This window comes from Hipposideros armiger, unplaced genomic scaffold (assembly GCF_001890085.2).
Source record: "Hipposideros armiger isolate ML-2016 unplaced genomic scaffold, ASM189008v1 scaffold_78, whole genome shotgun sequence".
NCBI classification, from domain to species: domain Eukaryota; kingdom Metazoa; phylum Chordata; class Mammalia; order Chiroptera; family Hipposideridae; genus Hipposideros; species Hipposideros armiger.
This window is the reverse complement of record NW_017731428.1, coordinates 4,007,616-4,022,926: the sequence shown is the minus strand read 5'-3', so window position 1 is coordinate 4,022,926 and position 15,311 is coordinate 4,007,616. Positions and strand designations below refer to the sequence as shown.

General features: G+C 48.3%; 1 protein-coding gene across 1 annotated transcript in view; it reads right to left on the bottom strand.

Annotated features, from left to right (window-relative positions):
• The window catches only part of LOC109383221 (metastasis suppressor protein 1-like), a 45,927-nt gene extending 32,402 nt beyond the window's left edge, over positions 1-13,525 (bottom strand). Inside the window, exon 1 of the mRNA XM_019643448.1 lies at positions 12,859-13,525. Coding sequence (XP_019498993.1) covers positions 12,859-12,930 — 72 coding nt within the window. The 5' untranslated portion in view covers positions 12,931-13,525. The remainder of the gene's footprint in view (positions 1-12,858) is intronic.
• Between the last annotated feature and the right edge of the window lie 1,786 nt (positions 13,526-15,311).

Below are 15,311 nucleotides of genomic sequence, written 5' to 3'. Positions count from 1 at the left end.
GGAAGGAAGGAAGGAAGGAAGGAAGGAAGGAAGAAGGGAGGGCGCATTCTCTGAAAAAGAAACAGAGCTAGCTAGCAAAGGAAAGAAAGCACAGAAGGTGATGCTGCATTTAGGCACAGGCGTCATTTTGTTCACCTGGAACATATTCCAGGTGAGTGTAAACTGGGGCGCAGGTGAGGACAGCAGGCAGATCCCTCCTACTCAGAGGCAGCTCTTGGAGGCTCCGGGTGGCCCAAGAGCCACCCCACTCCCACCTACTCATGGTATAATCCCAGCACAGCCTACCAGACACTGGCTGGGGAATGTCTATTGAAACTACAGATAACCTGAGCCCCACCTCAGACCTACCCAATCGAAAGCTCTGGGTATGGGCCCGGAGATCTGCATTTAGCACACTCCCCAGGGGACACTCATGCTGTGCTCACTAAAATCACATCCAGCAAGATTTGAGAATCCTGCGCTAGATAAGACTCCACACATCCCTCTGAGGCCTCAGCAGCTGCAGTCTCAGCAATTTCTCGGTCCTAATGCTCCTTTAGAAGTAACTCCTGGTGATGGGCACTCACACATGGGAACGTCAACCGATACACGATTTCTCAAAGGCACCTGGCAATGGGTTCCAAAAGCCTTGAAAAGTACGTACCCTTGACCCAGGATAAATCCTTCCAGAAAAACCTGACTGCAGAAGTCAACAGAGGGCAACGACTATAGAAGTAACACACACATACAGCTATTGCCCCTTTTGGTGATGCCCACCGGGGTGTCATTCCCAACAGCCCGGCGAGAAGGAGGACTTGTTTAGTGCAGGGTGTCAGAGCACGCCAACTGTGCCCAGTGCAATAGGGCCTTCCCCAGGGAGGATTTGCCAAGTTGATCACACTGCCCCTGCCTTAGGAGAGCTGACACTTTCAAAGTGAGTACAGGTGCTCATTTAGGAGAGCAAAACCCTACTGTGATGTAGATCAATGTCCAGCTACAAGGATATATTCGTTGCAGTGTTACTTATAACTTATGAAAACCTGGACACTGCCTAAACACGAACCAGCATGGAACTGGCTCCCACCCCAGGGCCTTTGCACATGCTATGAAAGCCACGTACTTCAGAAGCTATTGCTCAAATGTCACCTTCTTTGTGAGGCCTTCCCTAACTACCCACATTTAAAAATAACACTGTCCTTGCTTTATTTTTCCACATTGCACATAGTCCTTCTAACCTAAGAGAACAGACTTATTTGGTTTGTGTGTCCCCACCCCACTAGAATACAAGTTCTAGGAGGGCAGGGATTTGTCCATTTATTTACTGCTGTCCCCAGCACTTAACAGAGGACCTGGCACACAGTAGGTCCTCAAGTATGTGTCGACTAAATGAATTAACTAGACATACAAAACAAGGGAACACCGCACAGCCATTAAAACTGACATGACTTATAATTACACATATGGAAAGGCAGTTGTAGTGAAAAAGAAATGTCTAGCACAGCAGCGGCCGCATGAACCTTCATCTAAAATGGGTGTACATAACCCACTTTGTGATCAAGTGGTTAAGGGTGACTTTTATTTTTTACTTAACTGAGGTTTGTCTTCCATTAACTTGACAGTACTTGCATAATCTTCAAGAAGTAATCCCTCATGCAATGCTCTCAAAACATTTGCTAATTTATTTTTAGGAAAAAAAGCTTCCTCCTAGTCAGTGACTTAATTAGGGTGTCCCTAATTAAGGCCTGCACGACATCAAAGAGGCCAGGTTCCAGGGGACGCTCGCTCCAGGTCTACTGATTGCAAGACGACCTCAGTCCCTCCAGGGGCGGCTCCACCTCCCTGTCCGATGCCAAAGGCTTGGCCATTGGCTGGCTACTCCTGGCTCTGCTCCCCTATACTTGCTTCCTACTGGGGTGCCTCATCCAATTATTCGGGCCCAGATCACATCCTGCTGGATAGCTGGCTTTGAAGGTCCAGTAAACAATCACTTCAAAACAAAGAGCCAGCCACCATTAAACCAAACTCAAAGCCTTCCTTAATGGCTGCTGCTCAGCTGCAGAAGACAGACTCAAAGCAAGACACAGGATGAACCAGATAAGGCAGGCCCACTCTCCTACTGCAAATATCCCCCTTCCTGTTTTGTACGCAATCGCGTAGGTGCACAGCCGTTACTAGGGTAACCCCGAGGGAGGGGGTTTCTCTAGCAAAACAAATATGTGTTGTGTGGTTGTCACCTTGGACAACCGCGTCAGACCCTTAGGTTTCACACCCCGCCCGCTCCCCACACACTTCCCTCTGCTGACAAATCAGAGGCATCCACAGAGTGAGTCAACTGGCCCAACAATTTCATGTCACTGGCTGGGTCAAACTCTGCTTCAAATAGAGTGAGGCCCCTTGAGCTTCTTGAAGCAGCTCAGAGAAGAGCCTAGATTTTGATGCTTTATCTGGTTCATCCTGAGTCCAAAAGGTATAGACAGAATAGTCATCAAAGAGATTCATGAAATATACCCATTACAGAATCTAAAAAGGAAATTTCAAAATGCCACACTGTGAGAGAGAGCCCAGCACAGTGGATAAGAGCCGAGGGCCCTGCAACAAGACAACCTGGGTTCAAATCCCAGCTGTGCCACTCACGAGTTGCATAATGTGGGCAAATGGCTTAACCTCCATGCACCTCAGTTTCCCCATCTGTGAAATGGGGATTACAGCAGTAGCTACCTAGCTGGGTTGCTGGGAGGACAAGGCTTTTTCTTTGTAAAGTACTAGAATCGTGCCTGTTTGTTCCTTGCAAATGTTTGTGAAATAAATAAGTAAAATAAAACTCAGCTCTCGGTTTGGGTGTCATCTGTCCCAAAAGCCTCCCCTGACTCAGGGGCCCTACGCAGGACCTCCACAAAACCTTATCCTGACATCTGTCTTGACGCTGACCACACTGACGTCTAATTCCCTGTCTGTTCCTCTTCTAGACTGAACACCTATAGGCAAGGGCTGTGTCTGCCCTGTTATTGGTGTATCTTTATCACCCAGCAGTGCCTGGCACACAGCACGCACGTCTTCGGATCTGCTGAATACGTGTACTGTTTCTCTCAAATTATTTATGTGCTAAAAGCTGAAAAGTGTCTCTCTCTTGTCTCCATGACATTATCAAAGTGGAGATATAGGTTTCTTGTATTTTCTGAACCATGACTGCTGCTATCAACAGGGAACACTGCTAGAAATTGCTAGGTAGCTCGGACAGAGCATTTATACACAGAGCATTTTATTTACCATTTATTTCATGCTAAACCTTTTATATAGGTTTTCTCATTTATTCCTCAATAGCTTTAAGAGGGAAGTTATTATCCACCCCACCCCCATCCCCACCACCACCATTTTTACAGAGAGGAAAATCAAGGCTCAGAGATGTTGAGTAACTTGTCCAGAGTCACAGAGCTGGGAAATGGCAAAGCCAGGCTTCAAAGGCCAAGGGCACCTACTAAAGGTAGAATGCAATAAAAATACTAGGTAGACCAACATGGAGTGCGAGAAGTGCCTACAGGTATCTGGCTTGGGGGAAAGAGGGACGAGGAATTAGGTAACTTCCTGGTGGTACCTTAAAAGATGAGAAAGATTTCGCTAGGTAACAATGGCAGAAAGGGTCCTCCAGGCAGAACAAACAGCCAAGAATGCAGAGCACAGGATGTGATCAAAGAAGCCTGGGCATCTGGCTCAGGGGAGAGGGGGCGGCACTGGGCACAGAGCAGGCCGCTCAGTTAGGGCCAAATCACAGGGGCCCCTGAATGCCAGATTGAGGCAGGTGGGCCACATTCAGCGGGTAGGAAGAACCCAAATACGGCAATTCTTGAGAAAGGACACAAGCTTGGAAGAAGTGGCTGCTACAGGGCAGGCTAGAGGCCAATGAGACCACTTATCCTAGTGGTCACTCCAGAAAAAGAAGGGGGCCTCAAACAACATAGACAGAAAAAGCTGGTCCTTACAAGCAACTCCTCTCTCTGTCCTTACCCAGGTGTCAACATCTCTAAAAGACTTTTCTTAAGCATTCCATTCAATGCCCTGAGGACCTCAGCCAAGCACCCAGTCCGCGCCTCACCTTACACACTGACAGTGGGTTTGCAAACACAGAAATGCAAATAGGAAGCCTTGCTGAGCTAGATGAGGTTATAATGAACTCAGGAGTAATTTACTTAGCAAGATAAAAAAAACTCCATTTCCTGCAACTTCACTGCAAGCTGGAAACACAGCTGGGTGAGGGGTGGGGTCGTGTTTGCCCCTACCAAGCGGTGGAAACAATTACTACACTGCTTTAAAGACTTCAGAATTCTTCATTCCCAAATCTACAAGACAGGACAACAGCAGCAGCTAACGTTTGAGTGCCTGTACGCCAGGCACGGGATGAAACCCTTCACAAGTATTATCCCATTTCAGAATCCTCACAACCGCTCTGTAAGATGGGTCTTTTATTAGACCCATTTTACAAGAGAGGAAAATGAGACTCAGAGAAACTAAGTAACCTGCCTGCAGGATTTAAAACCAGATCTCTCCGACTCTAAGGTCAGCAGTGGCTCTAGAATTTCTGCAGGAGTAGGGTTTAGGGGCAGTGATGTGGCCAGAAGGAAGTAGAAAGCAAGCACAATATTTTTACTTAGATGGTATGCTATAGATAGCTCTGCACTGGCCAATACGGTAACCACTAACTACATATGGCTATTTAAATTTAAACAAATTAGAAGTGAGTAAAATTCAAAAACCAGTTCCTTGGTTACACTAGGTACACTTCCAGTGCTCAACAGTCACCTGTGACAAGTGGCTTCCATATTTGACAATTTCCATTATTGCAGAATATCATACTGGACAGGACTATTATAGATCAATTAAAAACAGCCAACTATTCTAAAGATGGTTTTTCAGTTCTTATTCTTATATTTCCCATTATTTACCTTATACCGTCATTTCACTATAAACTTATTTTTAGTTTTAATTGTGGTAGCACACACGTACCCGGAACCTCCAGAGAGATAAACAAGTGCGTCCCAGCACAAATGAAGCCTAAAACATCACTGCAGGCAAAAATGACAAAACCGAAGCTGTCCCACTTCAGGCACATCAAAGAAGGCAGGACTCTTTGGAAAAGACAATCACACTGGGGAAAAGAGATGGCAGCAGGAAAAAAGGAAGACCAAAGATGAGATGGATTGACTTCATAGAAGATGCCACAGGCGCTGAGCAGGAAGGCGAGGACAGGGCATTGTGGATGTCACTCGGTCACAGGGTCGCCAGGAGTCGGGACCGACTCGATGGCATGTAGCACACACACCACATAAAACTTACCATCTTGACCGTTTTTAGTAGTTCAGTAGTGTTAAGCACATTCACATTGTTGTCCAACCATCTAAAGATGCTTTTACTCAGATTTAGTAAGGTTGAGAAAACCCTCTGAGGGTGCTAAAATGCTGTATGGCTCAGTGGTTCTCAAGCCTGGCTGCACATTAGAATTACCTGGGGGTGCTTTCAAAAGTCCTAATGCCCAAGATGCACCCCAGAAGCACTGACTCAGAGCCTCTGGGGAACAGGGTCCGGGCATCAGGGTCTTATGGCCCTGGGGAATCCAAAGCTGAGGCTCCTGTAGCCACGCCCACTCTACAGAAAGGGGCGCACACACACCTGCCCAGAACCTGCTCCTCTGGCCAGACCCACTCCGGCCCCCCTGAGACCCTGATCATGAGGGAAGGCACAGAAAAGGGGGTCCCAGGCAAAACCTACCATCTGCCTCCAGGAGGCTGCTAATGCTGAGCAAACTAATACTTTTACTGCTGGCCAAATTCTTTGAGGGAAAGAAAGCAAATAGAAAGACACACAGCTCAAAAGGCACTCAATTGATGGGGTTTTTTTTCACCCACTTAAACTAGACAGGAAAAGCAAAACCACTTAGAAACTATGACCAAGGCAGTATGTGCCAAGAATCAGCACAGGAAGAAGTTTATTTGGCGATCCCATCAACTTCTCCAAACACAGACTTGTAATGGCTCTGCAGACTCAACCCAAACTGGAAGGCTACTGGGACATAATTAAATACAGAAAGCTCTTTTACAAAAGGGTTCCAGGGCTGGACACAAAATGAGTTCAAGGTAAGGAGTTCTCTTTGAGGAGTCATTTGAACTTTGGGTGAACTTATTCAATTCATATAATTCGCAGGGGCAGTCAAGCTTGTATAGTTAGTTGCCCAGCCTGAGGGAGCGAAGTATAAATGCGGCCCATTGGCCTGTCATGGACACGCTTTGGGGACAAAGACAGGAGCCAAGGGTGACCGCCAGAAGACTGGCCTAAAGATTTCTTTCCCCTCTGCACACCCAGGGAAAGAGGAAAGGAGAATGCCAGGTTACCTGTTAGAAAAGACTGGTAAGTGGGCAAAGGAAGGAAGCCACAATTGGTCAGTATATCATAAATTAAAGGATTTCCACAAAAGTGACAGCCAGATGGGAGCCGCCCACCCCACAAGCTCACACCTCCAGGCTGGCTCTAGGTTAGAGGTGCAGAGATAAGACCCAATTTCTTCCATGAGCCTCCTGCAGGACTTAGGCAAGTGAAATGCTGTCTTCTAGAAATAAAACCACCCTCCTCTCTGCCTTAGGCATGTTCTAAAGAGCTCCAGATTTAGGATCAAATAGACCAAGGTCCAAATACCAGCCTCCCTCAGCATGGCCTTCGACAAGTTACTGTCTCTGTCCGAGTCTCAGTTTTCTCATCTGTAAAGTGGGATTGATGTAAGGATGACATGAAACCATTCACACCAAGCACTGAGCACAATGCCCAGCACATAGTAGGTTCTCACCAAGCTCCTTTCTGCCCCCATTCACCACATGCAATAATTACTGAGCACCTACTATGTGCAGGTGGCATGCCAGAGCATCTGAAATTGGAAAGCAACAGAGGCAACATAGCCCCGTGCCAAGGCCTTCACTGGGCCAAGAGATGAGAAATGTTGATGACGGGTGGACTGCTCTGGAAACTACACTGGGTGGGTTTTGCTTCTGCCTTTGGGGGTGCTATGGGGGAGGACACCTCCTCAGATGAAACCTTCCGCAGTCTCCAGATAATTCAAGGGAAAACCTCAGCAATCAAATACACTGGGCTTCCTCAGTGCTCAGCCAATTAATTTACTCCATTTGTCTCTCTGGTTTGCTACTTAATAAGGCCATATCAGCAAAGCAATCTGTAAATCTGAGTTAAACTGCTTAAGGCATCAGTCAGTTCCCTTTAAGGAGCCCCAGATACCTCCTGTCTGATGTCCTAGGCAGCGGAATCTGTCCTCTGGCTTTTGTTTGGTTCAGGGAGAGGTATTTCTTTGTTTTTGCAGAGGTGTGTGTTTTAAGGGAAAGTGTCCCGAAGGCAGTTCCGAGAAGTAATGGTGAACTTGAAATGATCTCATTTTTCCATACCCAATTTGAACATCTAAATGGTCTGGCTACAGAAGGAATCTTGCCAGCTCTCACCCATGCCTGGGAAGATGGAAAAAGCCTAGATGAAAATTATAGATAAAGCGTCTAATGGATCAATAGTTTCAACCTCTTCACCCTCTCAGCGTTTTAGCAACCTCACAGGAGCTAGGCAAGTTGACAGGGTCATTTTAGCTCTTTCCTTTTCCCTCCTCCCCAAAGATGCAAAAGGAGTTCTACCGTTAAGATGTCAACAACTGAGAGGATAGTATGCACAGGACATATACTAAACAACGGTTGTTCACTGTTCATCTGAAATGCAAATTTAACTGGGAATTCTGTGCTTTTGTTTGTAACCATAGTATGGAGCTTGGTGCTTAAAACTTTGCTGATGCTTAATAAATACTACAGAATTATGGGTACTTGCATAAGAACCAAGCAATAGTGAAACCAGGCAAAATTCACTCAGGTTCCCTTCCGTGCAAACAAGGATCTAGGAATGATCTTCTCTCTGCACTTGGGGGACACTACTAGTTATGGAATTTCAGAACATAAAAGGTTCATGGCATCAAGCAACAAGTTCTAAACTACTGGGTTGTCGGGAAAGTCATGGTGCATTTTTGCAACAAAAAACATAGAAAAATACGTCATGACTTTCCCGACGAACCAATATTTGGTTAAATATGATGTATTTGGGATTTTCCCCATAGAGACACTCAAGCCAAAGCCACAAAATAAAAACAAAAACAAAAAACAACGATTTCTTTCCAAACCTGGACAGCAGCAAGATTTGCACCTAAAAAGCCAAAAAGATTGCTCTACCTAGAGTAGGCCCTAAATCTCTGAACAGGCACCCATTCCAGGCAGTTCCCTGCTGCCAATTTTACGACATCTTTACTTCAACTTCTCCCACAGGCCCAAACTGAGGAAGCTGTAAAACCCTGGGCAAATAGCACAGCCATTTGCTAAAGAAAGAGCCAGCATGGGGCCCATCTGTACTTTATAAGGGCTTGGCTTGTCCTGCCTTTGTGTCGCCATTTACAGGTGGCCCACCCACCTCAGAGCACCTGGCCTCTGGTGGAGGCCTTGGCTGGGTTTCCAGTATCTTCTACAAGAAAACATTTTTTTTTGAAGAGTCCTAGGAAGTCCTGCATGGAGTGACTAACGCCCTATCCCAGGCTGGACTCCAAGCCTTTCCTTCACAGCCACCATATTGTATTTCATGTTGGCTACACCTGGCCCCCAGGACAAGCAACCTAACCTCCCCCTAACCCTGTGGTTCTTCGGTTCCTGGAGGCCTTCCACATAGCAGGCCCTCGATAAACACGGAGAAAGGAAACCTCTCTTCTGACAGGAACCCCTAAGCCTAAGCAGGAACCCTTAAGCCAAAACAGTAGTAGGGAGAGAAAAAAAAAAAAGCACCAAAAAAACCCTGCCATCATTATCCAGTGCTGGACCCACTACCCACATTCTTGATCTCATGATAAGTGAGGGAAAATATCATGACGTGCCTTCGAACCACAAAAGATTTCCATGGAATTCAAGAAGTCCCTTCAGCAGTTCTAATTTTAGGCAGAGCTGAGGAGAGAGGATACTGGTGGCAAACAGAGGTGGAGGGCAGTGGAGGGGAACTGAACAAGGCCCCTATTCTGCTCAGCGCAGGTGCTGGTAACAGGACACCCCTGTCTAAAGTGAGACCTGGGGTGGGGAATTCAAGGTGTGGTTGGGTGTTTTTTTCACCCCTAGTCACATTATGTAACCCCCAAACACACTCTCCGACCTAGTACAAAGTTCTCCCTACATCAGGCCCAATTCAGCTCCGGACATGCTGATTCTTGAGCAACAAGGCTGAGGAAAATATTTGATTTTAGCATCCAACTTTAAAAAAAAAAAAAAAAAACTAAGTTAATTATTAAAAGAAGAAAGACATCCATCCACAGGGTGAGCTGTCCCCAAGTTTGGCCAGAGTGTCCTGGTCTTGAAAGCTCCCCAAACATCATCGAATTCTACACTGCCTCAATTACTTAAACTAACAAACCAGTAAATAATCAATAAAAAAAATATACAAACATCAAATCACTATGTTGTATACCTGAAACTAATATGCTCTATGTCAACCACATTTCAATTTTTTTTTCTTTTTTTAAGAAATGTAATCTTGCTGTTTGCAGCATTTAGCCTGTGTTTCCCAGAACTTGGATAGAAACTCCAAAAAGCTTCCAGGACCTGTCTCAACATCAGAAGTCAGTCAACGGGCTTTCCACATACAGTCACTTCCAAGCTACTATTCCCCGCAGACAACCAGGTGATGTCTCCAGCCTCCAGCCACATGAATCTCTTGTCTCCCCCTTCCTTGGGGACCAGCTCACACCAGACGACTTGATTTATGTGAGTGGGCGGAAAGGCAGCCAGTAAGCGATTTTGCACACCACCACTCATTAGTGACCACCACCACAGTAGGGTGAAAGAAAGGGGGAAAAAAAACACAAGGTTTCCTCTCCTCTAGGAATCAATAAGTTATTTAACACCTGCATCCCAATGGGAGAAAAGTGAGCATTTCTCCTGCACCCTTCCCCCTGAAAAGGATAAAACACACACCCTGACAGCCAAGGACTTAACCAGATGAAGGATCCTTAGAAGAGGGCAGAAAGAAGCCTCCTTAGCTTTTCGATATCTTGAGGTTCTTTGATTTCGGAAGATGGATGGTGCCAGATCTTGAAATTACTGAATTTTTTTTTCCCCTCCACAGAGGAAATAGACTCCCTTCCTGTGCTGCTGTTCATTTTGGAGAATCGAATGCTACTAAAAAAGCCCTTTTCCTTACCCTTTCCTCACTCCAGTCCAACATCGTTTCTGAGAAAATAACCTAAAATGTTTTCAAGGTGGCATTCCAAATGGGTTTCCAACATTTACACTTGTCCTTCAAAGCAAACAGAAAGGGGGCCAAAGGCATTATAAACCCATCAGGGGAGTTCTGAGAAAAGGAGGATAAGCAGGTCATTAGAAAGTCAGCTGATTTCAGATATTAAAAGCTGACTTTTATTGCTGGCAACTTCATACATATGTGTACTATCCACTGCTTATTCTATATGCCCAAATTTAAAAATCCCTTTTCAACTGTCACTGTCATCTAATCCACAAAGTTTTTAAGAAGAAAACTCCATGAAGATATTCAGCAACTCTCTTATGCATAAACCATCCCCTTTCTTTTTCCTTATCTCACTTCTCCCCAAAAGTTTGAAATTCTGCAGCTCCAAGTCATGTTTTAGTCTTCCACTCCACCTTGCTTTTAAAATCTTTGACTTCCAAAACAAAACAAACAAAAGCCTTTAAAATAAATGCCTTCCCACAGGCTGTTGAACAAATCCTACTACGTTCAAAGGGAAAGAACTCAGGAACCACAAACTATAGATCCAGCACTGAATGGGGCATTAAAGAAGCCTTTAATTTCACCTGGAATCTTACGGAGGGAAAAGCACACCAACTTAGCACCCACAAATCCCCAGGGCCAGAGTGCTGCAGGGCAGCCATGGGGGGGGGGCAGGTGGAAAGCAGGCGGCCCACCCTATGGGGGGATACCTTCTGAAGGGCTTTGGGCTCAAACCGATAAATGAGAAGAACCGAGCCTGGATTCTGGATTAAGGAACAAAGAAAGTGAAAAAAACTCCAGATGTGAACACTGTGGGACTGCAGTGGGCAGACCTATTAGATCACTGGGTCCTTGTTACTACTGAGGGACTGGAAAAAACATCCATTTCTCTCCTCCAAAAAAAACATAAGCATCTTTACCAACCCATCTCATATTCTTCCCCTAGCGATCAGAGTACACGTGTGCCTCAAACCAAATTGTGTTTGATTATAAGATGTGTAGAATTTAAGTTAACCAGAAATACCCCAGAGTCCAAGGAGGGGGCACCAATCAATCTGTCTTAAAAGAGTTCAGTGTGGATTTGGGGCTAAGGAATGCAAAGGGGGCTGTCTTTAAACAGGGAATAATCCAGCTAATTCCAAGTGGCTGGATTAGAGGCATTCCTGAGCAAACAGGGTTATCTCTGAAGTGAATGCTACATGAATGTCAATTTCTGACAAAAGGCACAGGCTCTGTAGAAGGATTTCAAAATGGACAAGACCTTGAAAAAGTTCACCCTGGGCGAGGTGGCAGTTGGTTCTAAAACAGGGAAGCTGAGCATGACAGCTGAACACTCCTTCCCAAAGTCCATCTCCGAGGCCAGACCCTCTTCAAACCACACACTTCATCAGACAAAAGCTCCTCCGGGTGCCCAGGCCCCAGCTGAAGAGGGGCTGTCCACACCCACTCGATACACAGCTTCCCAACCTGCCCACTCGTTTTGGAAGCCGAGCTTTTAATTAAACACCACCTCCCCGGATCTGTTGAGGCAAACTGGGGCTGGGCTAAAGCCAAAGAGAAGCTCCCTAAATACACATTAAAAAAAAAAATCCCCCCACCGCCCCCAATCCCCGCCTCCAGCCAGCTCCAGCGGCTGGTTGTATTTCCTTTGGATGAGTAACACAGGGCCCTGGTCTGTCTCTATGCACCAGAAAATCCACATCCAAGGATCAGGTTATCCCCAGTCCCACCCTTCCCAGGAAAAAGCCAGGGTGTTGTTCCCTGCCCCCAACACACGCGGGTGCGCGCACGCGCGCACACAATTTTCACAATCCTCCCAAGAGAAAACCTGGAGTCTGAGTGCTGGGGGGCGGGGGAGAAGACAGTTGTTTGGGAGCCCCCGATCTTGCGTGCATGCTGGGAGCCTCAGCTGGGGGGAAAGAGGGCCCCCTGCAAGGCTGCTCTGGGAACTTCTGCTCCGCGCCCCCGGAGGGGCCGAGGGAAGAAGGCATGCACACCAGCTTTGGAAGAGCCTAATTAATCCCTAATTTGCTCAGATCACCCTCCCCTCCCGCCCCCCAAGGTGGACCTGAAAGCCAAGGAGGATGAGGGAGGCTTCCCTCTCAAGTCTCTCAGGCCCCAAGCTCCTTCCCGCGGCCGGGCAGAGCCCCAATCCCTCCCTACCACCACGCCAGGCGCCCCCTCCCCGTACCCGGGGGAATCAGGTGTTTCCCCCAGGCATCCCACCTCCACGGGGTCACAGACACTCCGTCTAACGACAGACAATGGAAAACTTGGAGCCGGGGCCCTGAGACCCCAGAGAAACGAGATAGGGCCGCCCCCTGGGACAATGAACCGGGAGAGGGCGGGGGGCATCAGGCATCCCTAGGGAAGCCGCCCGCCCGGTAACCCAGCAGAGCCCAAAAAGGCGCCCCGGGTGAGCAGGTGACACCCAGGCCGGAGCGCTCCCGCAGGTGGCTGGCGGCCACCGCGCAGACAAGGGCCGGACGGCTGGCCCGGGGCGAAGGAGAAGCACCGCGGCCAGGTCAGTGAGCAGCTGCCGGCGCCGCAGCCGCAGCCGCACCCCCGGCGACCTACCTTCATGTCGCTGATGATGGTCTGGAAGAGGCCTCCCAGCGCGCTGCATTCCTTCTCAATCACAGCCTCCATTTTCCCGGCGCCGGCAGGGACAGGACACACACTTGGGGCCGCCTGGACTGTGCGCGGGACCGGGGCTCGCTCACCCCAGGAGGAATTTCACCCTGCGAGCGACCCGCCTCCGACTCGCAGCCTCTCCTGCAAAGAGGACTACCTGCCCGAGATCGACTGTTCTCTGCCCCCAAATAATAATAATCTTAAAAGCCAAACCGCTGTGTAGGGTGATTCGCCTACAGGCAGTGCTCGGCTCCTGGCCTTAAAAATGCCCGGAGAAGACTGACAATCAGGCCACCAGTGGTGCCCACGACGGAAACGGTAAAGCCCATCTTGAAGCAGAGGAAACCGCCCGCTGCTCCGGGGCCAGCGCCATTTAAAAATGCAAGTTTTTCTAAATTAATAAATATCTTGGGGGGGAAAAAAAATCGCCCAACAGCAGTGCGAGTCTGCCCGCAGCCCCCGGATCTGTTGCTCGCAGCCGCGGCCGCCGCCTCCTTTTCACTCCTGCGCGCCGGGCTGGGGCGCTCGCTCTGGCGGGGCTCCCGGGGACGTTCGGAGGGGCGCACGCGCGCTCGTGGCCGTTCGTCCGCCGCGGGAGCGCGAGTCGGGCGCGCGCTCGGGGCCGTTCGTCCGCCGCGCGCGGGCGGGGCTGGGTGCGCGTGCCCGGGAGGCGCGTGGGGCGCGGGGCGCGGAGAGGAGCCGGCGGGCGGTGCAGCGAGGATCCTCGCCCGGCGGGAGCCTCCCCCTGCGAGCACGTACAGGGCACCTTCCCCTCCCCTGGCCGCCTGTCGCAGCTCGGAGAAGGCGTGTCAGCACACGGCTAGGCGAGCGCCCACCCCACAATGGCTGCAAGCGCTCCGAGCGAAGGGGTGCCCGCCGCCTCCCCGGGGACTGACGGCGGCCGGCTTAGCGCAGTGCCCAGCATATAGTGAGCTCTCACTAGGGAGGGAAAACTGCTGCAGCTAGTGCTACTGCAGCCTTCTCAGAAGAGGCCCAGGCTGTGATATCAGCACTGCAACGCCAAGTCATGACTGCAAACAGCCAAATATGTCATTTCAGGAGAGTTCGGGGCGTGTCCTGCAGCGGGATGCCGAGTTCAATAAAGTTACAGGATGCTGGGACAGTGGATTGATTTGCCATTGCAAAATAAACGGCATTAAAGCATTATTGCTGACTGCTCGCGGCATGGACGGTTGTCTTTCAGGCCCACGGAGGGCACTAGTGTTGGTATAACCGCCGAAAGCCCTGTTGGGAGGTTTGACCTGGAAAGAGCCAATGTGCCCAAGCTGACTTGGCTGGTGGTTTATTTTCGCAGCTCCACTGCCTAAACTGCACAGCCAGGATCCCTGATTTAGATTAACATCAAATAGACAAGGAGGAGCTTTTAAAGGACCTTATAACAGGCACCTAACTCTGGGCTGTTCCCTTGACCCTTGAGCTGACCATTTGAAGCACAAAATACAAAGGAAAATATTGGGGGAAGGGGAGAGAAAAGAAACCATATGCAGAATGCTATAGATTTGTCTCAGACTCAGTGATGTAGGAAAAGGTCTAACTTTGAAAACCTCCATGATTCAAAGAAACCCGTGCAGCTGCATATCACAGCTCAGAAGATCATTTTCCACTGGCCCACCCTGCGCAACTCTTAGCCACAATCCCTCTTCTCCACCCTTCTCCCCAAAATCATAATGAGGAGTGTCACTTCTGAAATGAACTGATCTCTTGGGCCACCCAAGTTCATTTGGATGCATAGGTCTCATCTTCACCTTGCCAAGAACAGCGCCTGACACATAGTTTTCTCTCAATCATTGTCATTATTACGATTTTAATGCTCTAGGTATTGTAGTGATCAAGATCACTGCTTTTAGGGCCAGATTGCCTGGGTTCAAACTCCATTTACAACCTAGCCGCATGGCCTTGGGCCGCAACTAACTGGGCCTCAGTTTCCTCATCTGTCAATGGGGATAGATAAAGATAGCATCTGCTTCATAGGGCTGTTCTGAGTTTTACCTGCGCTAACATAGGTCAGACACAATGCAGTTACTGGCATATAACATATAAGCACTCAAATCTTATCAACAGAAGGAGATCGATTGCAGCATTATTCACAACAGCCAAGATGTGGGAACAGCCTAAATGTTCATGACAGATGCATGATAAAGCAAATATGGTCTATACATACAATGGGCTATTATTAGCCTTAAAAGGGAAGGAAATCCTGCAATTCAGACAGCGTGGATGAACTTTGAGGACATTATACTAAGTGAAATAAGCCAGTCACAGGACAAATATTGCATGATCCCATTTACATAAGGCATCTAAGTAGTCAAACGCGTAGGATCAGAGTAGAGTGGTGGTTACTAGGGGCTGGCGTTGGGGGCGTTGCTAATTAATGG